We start from the raw sequence: 14,890 nt of genomic DNA on the forward strand, positions 1-14,890 counted from the left end.
GCTAGCAGATTGCAGCTCGGCGCCCACCTGTTGTCATGCTCTACAGCCAGCAGCATGTAATACTTAAACTGCCTGGACACAGCGTGTCTTGTGACCTGGCTTGTGATCTGCCACTCATTTGGTACCCTTAGCAATAGGAAACCAAGAGCGGTAATATTCTCTGTTTTTTGTTGCTTTCAGATCCATTCTCTAATACAAGTGGCTGAAATGAGCTCCTTAAATGTCAGGACGTGGTTTACACCAGATCACCTGTTTAGGCCACCTTAGACGTTTATTAATAAATCCAAAAGCACTACGATGAAGCCTCACATGAGGGTATGAAGCACGGCTGCCCTCAGATTCCTGTTTCTCGGTATGTTCTTCACTGAGCATTTGATAACTTTATAAAATTTGGGGCAGCTTCCCAAGTGGGCAAAGTTCGGTAAGCGGTGTCCAGTCTGGTGGCCGTTTTTTGCGCCCCACAGCATTGTGGAGCACCTTTGAAGCACTTCTACTGCCACAGAGTACTGGCCGTTAGTCCACTGTTTCAGCCTGACCACCGTCACAGCCGAAGAGAAGCCGAAACAGTAACGCGAGGTGCCCCGGAACACACGTTCCCCTTCACCGAAATATGCCCCTTCCTCCCAGGAAAGCATGGAGCCGTCCTCTTCACCCATGTCAGCCAGGTTACAGAGGGCCATAAGGCAAGAGCTCTGCAGTGCCGCATTTCCACTGTGCTGGAGAAGAACCGACACCAGTCGTGGGACAGCTCCGAGCCTCAGGAATCGCTCTTGCTGCAAGTCTGGCAAGAAAGTAATCACACTTACATCTCAAACTCCATGGTCAGCATCAATATATATGGTGCTAAGCTCTACTTAGGGGCGCCTCAGCTCCCTGTTTTTCATCTTAGCCCTCCTAGAAAAATCTGCAATGAAGTTGCCAGCCTCTTAAAGGGATACTCCACCCAAAAATGAAAATTCTGTCAACATTCCTCATATAGTTCCAAACCTGTAAGCATTCCGTTCTTCTGCGGAACACAAAAGAATGTGTTTGAAGAACATTGGGAAACGAAGACACATTGGGAACCCATTTGACACTGAGAGATTTCTCAACATTTCTTCTTTTGTGAGAAAGAAAGAAAGTCAATGACATGAGGGTGAGTAAAAGATGACAGAATTTTTTTTGTTTCAGTGTCCCTTTAAAAATCTGGTGTGATCTCTCTTCACATTCTCTGAAAACAGCAGCTGCCGTAAGCTATTCAGGGGTTATTTCACTCCGAAACCTGCCAGTAAGTATTTTACAGTTTGTGTCATTAAATATCATCCGGCAATGTTCACACACAGCTCTTGAAAGCTCCACTTCTCTATCTCTAGCGCTATATAAATGTAATGAATTATTATTATTATTATCTCTTATGTGAACACCATCTGTTCCAGTGTAATCATTACAAAAGGCAGGCAAAAAACACCATTACCATTGAAAACCATGCATTTTCAAACACTTTCAAAAGTGAAACTATTTGAAAATGTTAACTATTTTCTGAAACCACTCTTTCTTCTGAGCCACATCAACTCAGATTCAGGTTCAAGGCTGAAATCCTACAATTGCCTCTCATACAGATCAATTGGGGTTCAATACCTTTGTATTCACAGATAGGGTGCTTGAAATGTAATTAAAATCTGAGTCTTACTTAATGAAATATGACTAATGCCCTTTCACATCAGTACTGCTTTTAAAATCTATGGTTTAGAAGAAAAAAGGGCAAAAGTTCAGGTCCACTCACTGCTGTCATAGCAGATCCTGGCGATGGCCTGGCTAACGTGAAGGAGAAGGTCCTGGTCTTGGCTTAGCAGTAAGGTCACAAGGGCAGACACAATGCCCGTCTCAAAGCATTGCTCTCTCACAGGAGCTAAAGAAAAAATTATAGAATAATAAACAGATTTAGAGCTCATCAACTACAAGTATACAGTTAGATAATAAAAACATTAACATAAACATGTTTATTAACACAACAACAGTATACATAAAACATTTGTTCTTACCGTCTCTGGCCAGTTCAGCTACTAGTCTGGCAGTGTGAGTAGTGAGAGTGCTTTTCCTTCTTAAAATCTGAGCCATAACAGGGAGGATCCCGCTTTCTACCACCTGCTCGGATATGCCTTTCTCTAGGGCAGGGAAAACACGTTCATTCTAAACAATCGAGATACACAACTGTTCAAATGTTTGGGGTCAGTAAAATGCATTATTGTTTTAAACTAAATCACTTATGCTCACTATTGCTTATAGTTACACAGTAATATCGTGAAATACAATAAACAAAAACAGTTTTCTAATTTAATATAATTTAAAGGAATTTATTCATGCAATGGTAAAGCTGAATTTTCAGCATCATTAAACCAGTCTTCAGTGTCACATGATCCTTCAGAGAATTCTAATATGCTGATTTGCCGCTCAAGAAGCAGTTCTTTAGCCTGGATGCCAGCCCGAACCCCGCCCACAACATTTTTTGTTTGGCAAGTTCGGTCTGGACTCGCTCCATTGAGGAGTAATTATGATCAGTCAAAAAATTTTCTGCCCAATCAAATTGCCAGGGCGGGCTTTATACGATGATGGACAGATGATCTGCAGGGACGTAATCATCACGTTATCAAAGAGCGCTTAACTGGTTTCCCTCAGAGATGACTGCAGCTGGAGAACTTAGATGTATAGATTCCGCTATTGCGTCTGTTGTAAAAGAAATCGACAGCGCATTCATTTTAATAGACGAACAGAGAACTGCAATCAAGGCATTTGTCGATCGGAAAGATGTGTTTTCCGTCCTTGCTACGGAATTCGGCAAAAGTTTAATTTATCAGCTGGCTCCGATGGTCACTAAGAAGATGGGACGCAATGAAAACCCTGTGGTCGTTGTGGTTTCTCCTTTGGTCGCACTCATGGAGGACCAAGTAAAAGAAGCAACACTCGTTATTTTACTTCTTCCAGCGTGCGTGCATTTGAGTTCTGTAGTTGACAACTGTGCTATGCAAAGTAGTTGACTTACTGCGTTGCTCTCATTGGTTGTAGGTCTATCCAATTGAGTGCAGAGTTTTTTTTTTTTCCTGGTTCGGTTAAGACACGCCTCATAATCAAAGCCCTATGGAGCAGTATCAGACTCACATTCTGACTAGAATATGAGTATGACGAAGTCAGGCTAGCAGTTCTTATTAGCATTACCAATATTTTTGTTGAAAACATGACATTTTTTTCAGGATTTTTTTTGTTGTTGTTGGTAAATAGAAAGTTGAAAAGAACAATCTTTTGTAAAATAAATGTATTAACTGTTTTTTTATTATTATTAATTTAATAAGCTCTCGGTTAATTAAAAGTACTAAAACTTTCGGTAACACTTTATTTTACAGTGCCCTTGTTACATACACAGTACACGTTACATATACTTGCTAAATTAATAACAGTAAATTATGCATAATTGCATGCAACTAATTCTAACCAAAACCTTAATCTTAACCATAACCCTATAGAAAGTACATGTTGTTTAATAATGTTGTTCAGTACTTAAATGTAGAATTATGTAGAACAAGAACACCTTCAAATAAACTGTTACCAAAATTTATTTGAAAATTGTACTGACACGAACATTTTTACGGTATTGTATATATTACAAACCCAAGAAAAGAAAGAAAAGTCTGAAAGACCAACAAATTGGATCAACTGTTTCCAACAAGCTAGACCATTGTCCAGTTGCCCCGAGTGAACATATGCACTTTCACACAAATTATGTTTCCACAAACTACAGATGTCGCTCACAGCTGGCTATCTGGATGCTTGCGTACAAGTGAACAGTCTGGCTAATCTTTCCTGTCACTCAATAGCTCTCACAGAGACAAACACGGATTAGAGCGTCTCTGTTTTCGTACCTTCTCATAGCCATCCTCGTTGACATAGTAAGTATGGTTGATCACTTATGCCCAAATGATTTGTGATAAGCATGGGATAATGCACAGTCAGCTGGTCAATAATCGGAAGATAAACCTGACACTATCACATAATCTGACTGTACATCATCCGGCTTTTTACACATCAAACATTGATTTAAGTTTAAATTATTTGAATATGTGAGAAGAAAGAATATGTAGAGTGGTACAAAAAACATGAACCATAGCTGTAAAATAAATGTTTGGAAACCGTTTGGAGGTCCTTGCGCAAAATGTTCAACCATAGAGTGCTGGGATTGACCAATCAGAATCGAGTATTCCAAAAAAGAGGCATAATAACCTGTGATAGTAGCTTCACTGATATCTAAAGCCAAAGAGTAATTACAATACACACTAAGCAGCTTTCAGACCTGACACAAAGTTCTGGCACATTCTGCATCTAACTAGTTCAAACAAGCTCATAATAATAATTAACAACAGTTTCATTTAAAGAAACTACTTTATAAAGGCATAATGTATAAATTAATGTCACAAAATATTATTACATCCTGTAATGCTCAGAGGGCATGGTTTTTGGTAAACAAGTCCTCAACTAGTACTATACAAGTCCGCAGTGACTCCATGTGCACTAATACAACTACAGGTCTTGATCCAGCTCCTCATGTCCCAAACATTTGACACCCAAATAAATAATTTTTCTTTTTAAATATATAACAAAAACATGAAATACTCACTTCTTTCAATGGCAACATTCAGCATTGTCTCCAAATAGGGTTTTAGTTCCTCCTCGACAAGTTCTGTGCTCACACTGATGGCCTTTATTGCAACACTTAATGAATCTGAGAGGAAAAGAAAATGTATATCAAAATGTACATCCTTCAGACAGTTTCTATTGTGTCTGCGTTACTTACCCTTGGGCGCGCTGGGCAGTGGACGACTGGCCCCCATCTTGTCCATATGTCTATGCGAGTTTGTGATGACCTGTTAAGTTCTCAGCGGTGCTCGTGTCCCAGATTAGGACAGTCTAGACTGCGTTTCTGTTCTAAAATCTCACACAGCTCCATCTCTTGCTTTGTATCTGCATATATTTATCCTTTTTTGTGTCCCCCACCTGCTGTTTCTTTCCACTCTGTCGGGTTTGTATATACATGTATGTCTGCGACATAAACTCCTCCCTCCCTCATTTATTTTCCTCCTCTCAATCCCTGTCTCTCCATTGCCTGCTCTGACTGAGACCTTCACTAATGCACTCCAAATCCTCAAGTCTAACAAAAGCCTAACAGTGGACAGGCTGTAGGTGACACTGTGAACTGCAGCACGCTCACATCAAACGTCTCCTAGAGGGCAGAAGAGAGAGTGGAACAACAAACAGACAAACAATGTCATTGGCTGAGCTACAAAACTGACTCCAGGGTGAGGATTTTCTCTGCATGCTTGCCAGGGATTCAGAAAAGCTACTTTATGGGGGAAATCTTTTGAGGAAACAAAATATAACAAAGCAGTTGACCTGAACATAATTGAAAACAAAACAAATAGCTATCATTAATATTTTGAGAGGATGTATAAAACTAATAAATGATAACATGCTACGTGGCTGCTTCTGGATTGTGTCCCCTGTTTTGTCGTTCAATGAAAATCGTAAGACTGATTAATTCTCAAAACCCCACACAATTTAAAGTATCATTCCGGCCCGTAGCACAAAGGGTGCGAGATAAGTAACGCTCCAAATTTTAATACTTAGGGTAAAGGTTTTGTTCACATCCTTAACCCTAATTATGAGCAATTGAAATTGCAATTAATATATTTGATATTGTACATTTCAGCCCTTTGCATTAGAGTGAATCCTTCTTTGCTCTGCGAAGCAATAACAAAAAATGATAAATATACAAATTGCTTAAAAAAGGTAATGCTTTTAATACAAGCATATGATGAGCAATCTGCAAAACTTACCGAGTACAGGCTATAGTCGTTCACATACACGATCAGACAAACAGAAAAAGGAAATAAATAGTCCGAAAATCAAACAATGTCCAAGAGAAGATATGTTCTTAGTCAAACTAAATTGCTCAGAGATTGTAAGATTAAGTACAACAGAATTAAAGAACATTTAAGAGATAAAATACAACATAGTGCTGAAAAAAAAAAAAATGCTTGCATGCTACTTTAATAGCATACATTTTTTGTGTACATATGTTTTTTTTTTACCACAAACAAAACAAAAGGTCGAGAGCGACGTGATTGGTAAAGTATAAATCAAAACATCTGCCGAACACCCTCTCAGACACATAATATTTTCTTGATTGACTATAGTGAGAAAATCGAAAATAATCAGTCTTCAGAGAAGTCTAACGTTTATAAAACTAACATTTTCTATGAAAAAAATGTTTGCACTCAGAATTCACAGTGTCTCTGTGTGCCTCTCAGGCACGGGACGTTACGCAAGACCTGCATTGGTGGGGTTGAGTCCACTGGATATGGTTTCGTATCCTACAGAGACTAGCGTTAACACGCTGCTCTCCATCTCCGTGGACTGTTGAACCTCAGGAACAACAGAATCCAGCCGCATCTGTTTCCCTTTCTTACGTCCCCTTTTGCCCTTTTCTTTAGGTTTGCCATCTTCCGTGGCAGCTTTGGGCTTGCGGTTGCGTTTCCGAATCCTTCTCACTGGAAGTTCGGGTTTGGGGTCCGTATTCCCAGAGAGGATTCGGATTTGTCGGTCGATGACGTTATCTATGATATCGAGAGCCACGTCCATCATGCCGTTACCAAGCCCATGCGTAACATTGGAGAACAAGCGGGTATTCATGGGGTCGTTAAAAATCTTCCTCATCTCCTCGAGATAGTTCCTGTTTAACAGTAAAAAACAACCAAAATAACTTTTTGAATCAAAGCAGAACCATTTATTGTTCTTTCTACGGGCCTACTAGTACTTTACCTTGTTTCAATGATTTTTGACCAGTGCTGCACCTGGTTTGTTTCAGGTAGCAACTGTTTAGCCATATTCTCATAATCGACATACTGCAGTGCAAAATCCTTCATGTCTTTGCAAAGGGCCGCTGTGTCACCTGAAAATAATTCAAATGCATGTAGTTATGTACACTTAGTAACCTAGTATCTATATTCATTTAATGTTGTGTATAAAAGGAATGAAAATTTGGTCATTATTTACTCAGCATCATGTTGTTCCAAACTTGTCTGACTTACTATTTAATCTGCGGAACATAAAAGACGGTATTTTGATAGTTTTAGTATTTTTTTGCCCATACAATGAAAGTCAATGGGCAAAAAAAAAATCACTAAAACTATCAACATATCTTCTTTTATGTTCTGCAGAAGAAAGAAAGTCATACAGGTTTGGAACAACAGGAATTCTGAACAGGAATTGTTCCTATTTTCAAGTATATGGTCCAGACTTACCTTCAGTTAGTTTGGAAAAGGAACTGGACACTGCTGTGTTGGTGCTTGGTGACAGTCCAAAGACATTTAGGGACTCTAAGAGTGTTTTCTTACTAGCCGGACCTCGACTCACTCTTGTGTAGGCAGCCAGAGAGCGGAGAGACATCTTCTCAGGCGGTTCCAATCTCCTCTTCACCTCGTCATACTGGATCTGGTACTTGCGAGCCTTTGAGCTCTTCATGTTAGGGTCCAGCAGGGAGGCTACCTCTGCAAAAGGGACCTGCAATGAGTTCACTGCACCATCTTGAGACGATGAGGCACTCTGGCCTTCTGACGGACCTTGTGTTGATACATGGCCTTGGGTCGGAATATGAGCCTGTGCTTCCACATGGCATTGCTGTGGGGCCTGCAGATGTGGAGCAGGCTGGATGTGTGACTGAGTCTGGATGTGAGTTGGCATGTGGATGTGCGACGGGACTGTGTGCGGTACAGCGTGACAGGAGACTTCTTGAGGAACCACGTGCTGTGAGATGATCTGTGCGATGTTTGGAGGTTGCGGCTGATACATGGTTATAATGGGGTTACCGACAGAGACGTGGACGATATCGCTGTTCTGGGGAACAGCGGACATGTGCATACCTGCAGACGGATCCATCGTTTCCCTCTCACCAGCACAATGATCATCAGCTTATCAAGGCAACTTTGTATCTAACAAAAAAGAAAATATTAAAAAACGTGTGGTTGAATAAACCGATATATTATGTATACTTTTCAAACAGGTCAACATAAAACACTTAAGTAATGTGATGTGAAATAGGATATTCAATCAGACTAAATGAAGGGCAGACTTTAACTAACAGCAATCGATTTGATTGAGAAAAGTGAAAGATGGTGAGAGGGGTTGAAAAATAAGAACTGAAAAGGAAAGGTTTTCAGAGGTGGAGCAAAGTTTCTTGTTTTTGATGAAATTTTATGAATGCAAACAATTTAGGAACATGTATTAGGAAAGTAAACTAAATAGTCAACTTTCATTCAGTGTTGACTTTAAAAATGATTTTCTTTTAAATTTGCCAATTTCATAGCCTTTTTGGTAGTATATTCAGACATTTCTATATTTTGTCAAATACATTTTTTTCAATGCCACAAGAACAAGATGTTTACATTTTTTAACAACATTAGCTGCTGGATAAAAATAATTACATATTACATAAATGTCTATGATATTCTTCTTAACGTGTATTAATTTATTAATGTGAATTAATTCGTATTAATTATTATTTTATGTTGATATGGGTTTCTAAATCCTTCCAAATCTTGTAAATAGTAAACAAATGCAGAATTGTTTCTTTTTCCATTCCACAAATTCAATATATTCTTTAATTTGATGCAAAATTTGTTTTGCATGCTTTGTCCCTACCAAAAAAAAAAAAAGAGACCCACCGAACAAAGATCATTTCTCATGACCTTACGGTTACATTGATGTTTTAAAACATCAATATTACCAAATATTTCGTCAAATATACAGGTGAGATTTAGGAACATGACCCACATTACTTTTTTTTTTTTTTGACAGCGTCACCTCTGCGCGAGACGGCTGAACTTTGAAGCGCGTGCTTGTGAGCGCGCGACGGTATGTCTTTTCCACACACTCTTGAACAATATTACTACCCGGTAAATAAAACTGGGCTGCAACACATGCATCTGATCTGATCAAGTATGAGTATGTGATATAATGTAGCGTTTACTTCACATAAAGAGAAAGCATAACGTTATACACATAAAGCCTGCATAAGTCATTGTTGACTTTGAGAGGAATGATAATCTACTTGTTTTGATCAACAGTAGGACAGGCCAAAGCCACCATCATGATTGAAACTTGATATTCCACCGTATTCATGTTCTCAAAAGCGTCCAAACCACCGTTTTATTCGGACTGTTCTGGTTACGCACGCTAACCTTGAATCAGACAAGTTACTGACAGCATTCTTACTTACCGCTCAATGGTTAGAGTCGTATTTAAACCTTACTGATCCTAGAACAGTCCATGGCGAACCGCTCGAAGGTCTCCTTCTTCACCGATCCTATTTCGGCGGGTTGCAAATCAGCAGACGGGACACAGACGCCATAGCTGCCAAAGCTCGTACGCTCATTGGCCAATGTTCCTGTCAATCATGTTCTCTGGAAGCGCTTATTCGTGGAGACCTGTGTAAGTCATGTTAAGTCAGTGAAAAGAGGCGGAATATCCGGAGCTTAGAATTGTAACTGTTAGGACGTGAACAATGCTTCCAGGATGGTGTCTCCTAATGTTTTTGACAGAAGTAAGCAGTGAATTTGAATTAGTTTAAATGTATTATACAGAAGTGATGAAATGCGATCAAGTCAAGGACACTGTGGATTTATAATTTTCATTAAACATTAAAAAACATTAAAAATTAGTTGTCATGTTTAAATAATAGGTCGCTTCTTTGCACTGCAGTGTATCGATCACAGCTTGGTTTTCTTAAATATAATTGTAACTTTACCGAAGAAACTAATTCTTGGTCACTGGATATGTTATTTTTTATACAGTTCACTACTTCTTTTCTGCACTAGATAGCAGTATTTCTTCTCAAATGGCTTTATTTCACCGCCTCTAATGATCTCATTAGATGCTGCCCATCCCAAAGCTACAATGTTTATTTGCTTTTTCAGCTAGTTGGACAATTAGTCTTAAGTGCTAATTATTAAAGCCAAACCCATTATCTTGATAATCTTGCTAGTGGAAGAGAGATTTAGGAGACCGGGGACATATTAATGAGAGTATTTGTTAGAGATGTTTCCATGGGAAGAGAGGTGATGTCTCTCCATTTTCTGTTGTTGTCTCCTGACACAGAGAATTCATGTATCTGCCCATTATCAATTGGTCACAAATGAAGTGTCAGCACAGGAGGCGCAAGGGGACCAGAGATGGAGAGACGGATGTAATATGTGCTGGAAAAGCACAAATATCTCCTCCTTCAGCAACCTCTGCATCAGGCGTGTCAGGTCAGATTGACATATAAATCAAAGGTCTGCCAGGACTCATTACTTTTGGTGTTTTTATGTGCCCAGGCTATAAATCATGCATGTTTAAATGCATCAAATTAAAGACTTTGTATGCATTTTTGAAGCTGATGTTTTAGCTTATTTTAGAGGAGGGGTTTGTTATTTTTCTCTGATCAGCAGACAAAAGCCCTCTGGTGATCTTGTGAGTGGATGCAAAAAGATTTTGAATACGCTGCAAACATGAATGCAATTGAATAGGCCTGTCTGTCTGTCTGTCTGTCTATCTAATCATGTTTAACTGGTTATTTGCCTTATTAATGAAGCAAATCAGTTTCATTCTCATTCTAAACTTCTTTATTGCCAAACCAGATTGATGCTTGGTACATTAGTAATGTGGTTTAGATCCTCCATTAACAGAAGAACAACCCTTCATGAGGCTGCTCGCATCTTCGACAGCATGTGCCACTTCAAACGCTATCTTACAACAGCATCCAGAGTGCCTGCGGCAGCCAATGCTAAACGTTCTGCTGTTCTCCCGCTGCCAAACTCCAGGGAAGGATACAGATAGAGGAAGCAAGGATGTCAAAGTATTTTAGCATTCAACTATAAATATTTAACTGAATAAGGAAGTCTATATCATGTTGGAAATTTGAAATGAAATTCAGAAATGTAGAACACACAAGGTTTGCATTCTCTTTTGTGTGAGTATGACAGTTAAATTAACAGGCTAAATGTGATGATAAACATAACAGACAGATTGACTATAGATTATGTAAAAAACAAAGACAAAAAAAAACTTGATGCTAGAGAACTGGTGTGTAACATTATAATTCAGACATGTCTGAATAAGCCAAATTGTTGATACAAATATCTAATATCTAGCGCTATCTCACCTGCTAATGGTGTGTGATTTGTCCCTTGAACTCATTGGCTGTAATAACTGCTAGTCTTTAAAGGAAAGTTTTGTTGTAACAAGTAACACTTTAACTAACAATGAGCAGCACGTTTGTTACATTATTTATCAAACCTTTGTCAACGTTAGGTAATCTCGTATAACCTGACATAATTGCCTGATTTTTTATTTTATTTTTAAGTGGAGCAGTTAATGAAACCTTTAGAGAAAATCTAAAATAAAGTTTGCATATGTCTTGTTTGTTGGCTTTTATGGCTCATATAGTATGACAGGGGAATATGGAGTTAATACTCGAGGAGGGAAAAAACACCTCAATTTTATTCATTGGCCAAAAACTAAGGAATGCAATTTTGCTGATATTTACATGGCCAAAAAGTGCAATGAAATTCTGATAGCTTGTAATGTAAAATTGACAAGATATTTATAATAGTATATAGAATAGTTCTCACTCTTTATTTCCAAATAATGTTATATTCAGACTAAATTTAAAGGCTCAGTTTTATTATCAAACCTTTGTAATTTGTATTGTGTGACAAATTACTGTAATGCAATGATGATTGAGACGTACTACAAATAAAGGTTCTCCAATATCCTGATGTATCAGGTTTAATACTCGCATTAAAAAAAAATTTATTTAGATTTTTCATCTTGTATTATTACTAAAAATATAACATGTATTCTTACATTTACTTTATAAAAAATAGTAAACAACCCGAAGGTGGATATTTTTTCAATTAGCCTATACACAATTATACTAAAAGCCTTTATACTTGCTAAAATCAATCAGACAAAATCAATCATGACCAAAGTTTTCATCATGCTAATAATTTAGAGGCCTTAGAAATTTGTTTATAGAAACATGATACTGTAAGATTTATAGTGTTAATAAAATATAAATGCTCATTGTTTATTCAGGTTAACTCAACTCAAGTCCATAACATTAACAGATGTTAATGTTGAAATGAACATTCACTGAAATTAATACATGCTGTATAAGTATTTTTCACTGTTAGTTCATGTTAACTAATGTAACATTAACAAATGGAATCTTATTGTAAAGTGTTACCACTCAACCTGATGTTGCTCCAAACTCATATTACTTCTTTCTTCTGTGGAATATGAAAGGAAATGTTCAGCACAATATTAATGCTGCTCTTTTACAATGAAAGTGGATGGTGACCATAGGCTGTCAAGCTTCAAAAAATGACAAATAAGGCTCAATTATGTACATATACAGTAAGTGGATGACTTGAAATAAAGTGTTTGAGTCGTATACCACTTTTATGTTGATTCTTTTTTGGAGCATTACAGCCCTCGGTCACGAATTTCTCCATTTGTCTTCCATGGAAGAAACAATACACAATATAAAGGTCAACAAATATTCATATTTGTGTGAACAATCACTTTAATATCTGTTAACAATATATGCAGAAGAAGAAAAAAGAGAGGCTTAATCCGTTCTTCTTTCTCATCTGTTTCCATACCAACTGAATGTGGATTGGCTGCTGTAGAAGCGGTTAATGGAACTGAGAGATGATGCCTCTGGGTATAAAGAAGTTATGATAGACAGACAGAACCTGTGAGGGGATGTGGATTTTTCTGTGGCTGTGTAAAAAAGGAAAGACTTTACAAAGCATTGTGACTCACTGGTGTATTTGTTGCCAATATAAAACATGGGCCAAAAAAAAGGGCCATGGCGAAAATGTAGTATATTTAGTAGTTGTTTAATGGTCATAACCATTAGAACCAATTAGAAAAAAATTGCACAAATATTGTAGATAAAGAAACTTAGCACAGAATAGCCTTTCCCTTTGTTTACCGTGTAGGTAAACTTGCAAAAAAAACTTGCAAAAAAGTCAGTGTTGTTCCACTCAATGGTAATGGCTTTAAACATTTCATAGTTGAAAAATGTCTCCCAGTTAGTTTGAGTTTAATGTAAGACCAAATATTCAAATCTGGACTCTGACCAGGACAAAACATGACCCTGATGGACTTGTTCTCAAGCTACTTGGTTGTCTTTGCAATTTGGGCAGGAGCAGTGTCTCGTTAAAAAATAACATCTGATCATTCCTCTTTAGATAACAGCTTTTCAATGTGGGAAGCAAAGCCATTCTGCAATATTCTCTTCCACTCCAAAGCATTAAATGACTTCAGAGTGAAGTAGCTCACCAATACCAGCAGCTAAAAAGGTTTTCCCACACAATGACTCTTCCTCCATGGACGCTTCACTGTGGTATAGAGATGCTTTTATTATTATATTTATTACCAGATTTTCGAAGACACCACTCTGGAGCATCACCATGCAGCTTGTGTTTTGCCCAGTAGTGTACTTTCTATGCTATCTCTTTTAAAATTGTCCTTTTAAATGTCATTTCTATACAATGCCACTTTCAGGTTATTACTTTCTCTTTCTACCCCCCTCCCCCCCTCATGGCCCAATTTTTCCAGAGAGCACAAAGACAATTGTCTCTTAAAAATCCTTAAATATGCTGTGAGTGTTGGAGGTACTGCTGGCAGTTTAACCATTGTGTTGCCATGACAACACCGCATCCATCAAAGTGGTGCACCAGTAAAATTCTTGTTTCCCCCATTACAACCACAGATCATCATGTCGCAGGTGTCTCTGCGGCACAGAGATATTACACGACTGTAAAACACGTCAGTGCCAATGATCAGGTCACGAGTGTGGCGGGAGAAAGGGAGGATTGAGAGGGTAATGTATGCATGCTTGTGTGGGTGCGAAGACTCCGTGGGTGACTTTGCATGCCAGTATCAGAAGGTCACTCATGCTGGGCTTCCCAGCTGTATAGCTTTATTATTATGAGCAAACATGAATCAACTAAATCTATTATGCTCTGCTCTATTTGTTTTTATAGAGAGTAATTGAACTCATGCTATCCCATAAATGCTATAGAGTGCATGGCTGTTTCACCTAATTTATTGCATCAATGCATTTCATAAATATTCTCTGACTTTTATGGTTTCCATGGAATTATAGTTTTTCTTGGTTTCCATGTGAAATAATGCTTAGATGGAACTTTCTAAATTGTTCCGTTTTCTGGAAATATCCATAAACTTTTTCGACTATGTGTGCCTTAATCACGATTTGTGAGGAAAATATTCTGTTCCATCCGAAACCCACACAAAGAATTAATTGCCTTAATTTTTCTCCCCTCTAAATCTTAGCTGCAGTTTATAATGTTCCCTCTGCTGATTTTATTCAAAATCCCTTCAGGTCTTTTTCTTTTTGAAGATTCAGACCGCATAGTCACCTCTCTACTGTTGCATGCAAAACAAACATTTGTTGAGAGAAATCACTTTTCTATGTTTATGCACATTTAGAGGGTAAACGAACAACAATGCAAAAAAAAAAAAAAAATCAGTTAAACAAAATCTCTTAATAAAGCAAATTGGCTAGAGGTTATTAATTAAAGAATAATTTCATTCAGCTTAACTTTATTTATATAGAACTTTTAGCAATAGAGACATGTCTTTAAGTCAGTGGGACACAAACTCCATGCATAAAAACTCTAAAAATGCAGAGAAATGTTGTCAGTCTTCCTGTTTACCTGAAGGAGTAGTTATTTAAAGATGCTGTAACTTAAGTGTTATTTTTAACACACAAAATGTCCCTAGTACCTGATAG

The 14,890-nt window shown here is 37.8% G+C and overlaps 4 protein-coding genes across 5 annotated transcripts in view; 2 read left to right on the forward strand and 2 right to left on the reverse strand.

Moving 5' to 3' along the window:
* The window catches only part of syt15 (synaptotagmin XV), a 32,553-nt gene that overhangs the window by 7,699 nt on the left and 9,964 nt on the right, over nt 1–14,890 (forward strand). The gene's annotated exons all lie outside the window — the stretch shown is intronic.
* Nucleotides 103–5,050, reverse strand: si:dkey-21e13.3 (uncharacterized protein LOC100150043 homolog). The gene is made up of 5 exons (XM_056233736.1): nt 4,823–5,050; nt 4,646–4,750; nt 2,022–2,144; nt 1,763–1,888; nt 103–781 (listed from the first exon to the last, which is right to left on the reverse strand). The coding sequence occupies exons 1-5, from the start codon at nt 4,866–4,868 to the stop codon at nt 306–308; spliced, it is 876 nt and encodes a 291-aa protein (XP_056089711.1). The 5' UTR covers nt 4,869–5,050; the 3' UTR covers nt 103–305.
* si:ch73-127m5.2 (uncharacterized protein LOC561202 homolog) lies at nt 5,802–9,432 on the reverse strand. Its single transcript, XM_056233732.1, has 4 exons — nt 9,302–9,432; nt 7,329–8,015; nt 6,847–6,976; nt 5,802–6,757 (listed from the first exon to the last, which is right to left on the reverse strand). The coding sequence occupies exons 2-4, from the start codon at nt 7,960–7,962 to the stop codon at nt 6,346–6,348; spliced, it is 1,176 nt and encodes a 391-aa protein (XP_056089707.1). The 5' UTR covers nt 7,963–8,015; nt 9,302–9,432; the 3' UTR covers nt 5,802–6,345.
* Nucleotides 10,188–14,890, forward strand: part of si:ch73-127m5.1 (neurotrypsin) — a 43,697-nt gene continuing 38,994 nt past the window's right edge. Inside the window, exon 1 of one of the 2 annotated variants that reach the window (XM_056233696.1) lies at nt 10,188–10,331. The gene's annotated coding sequence lies outside the window, so the exon portion shown is untranslated. Of the gene's footprint in view, nt 10,332–13,853; nt 13,958–14,890 lie in introns of those variants that run through there. The other variant, XM_056233694.1, reaches the window with a different exon arrangement.

Source organism: Rhinichthys klamathensis, unplaced genomic scaffold, assembly GCF_029890125.1.
Source record: "Rhinichthys klamathensis goyatoka isolate OS25496 unplaced genomic scaffold, OSU_Roscu_1.1 h1tg000376l_1, whole genome shotgun sequence".
Taxonomy (NCBI): domain Eukaryota; kingdom Metazoa; phylum Chordata; class Actinopteri; order Cypriniformes; family Leuciscidae; genus Rhinichthys; species Rhinichthys klamathensis.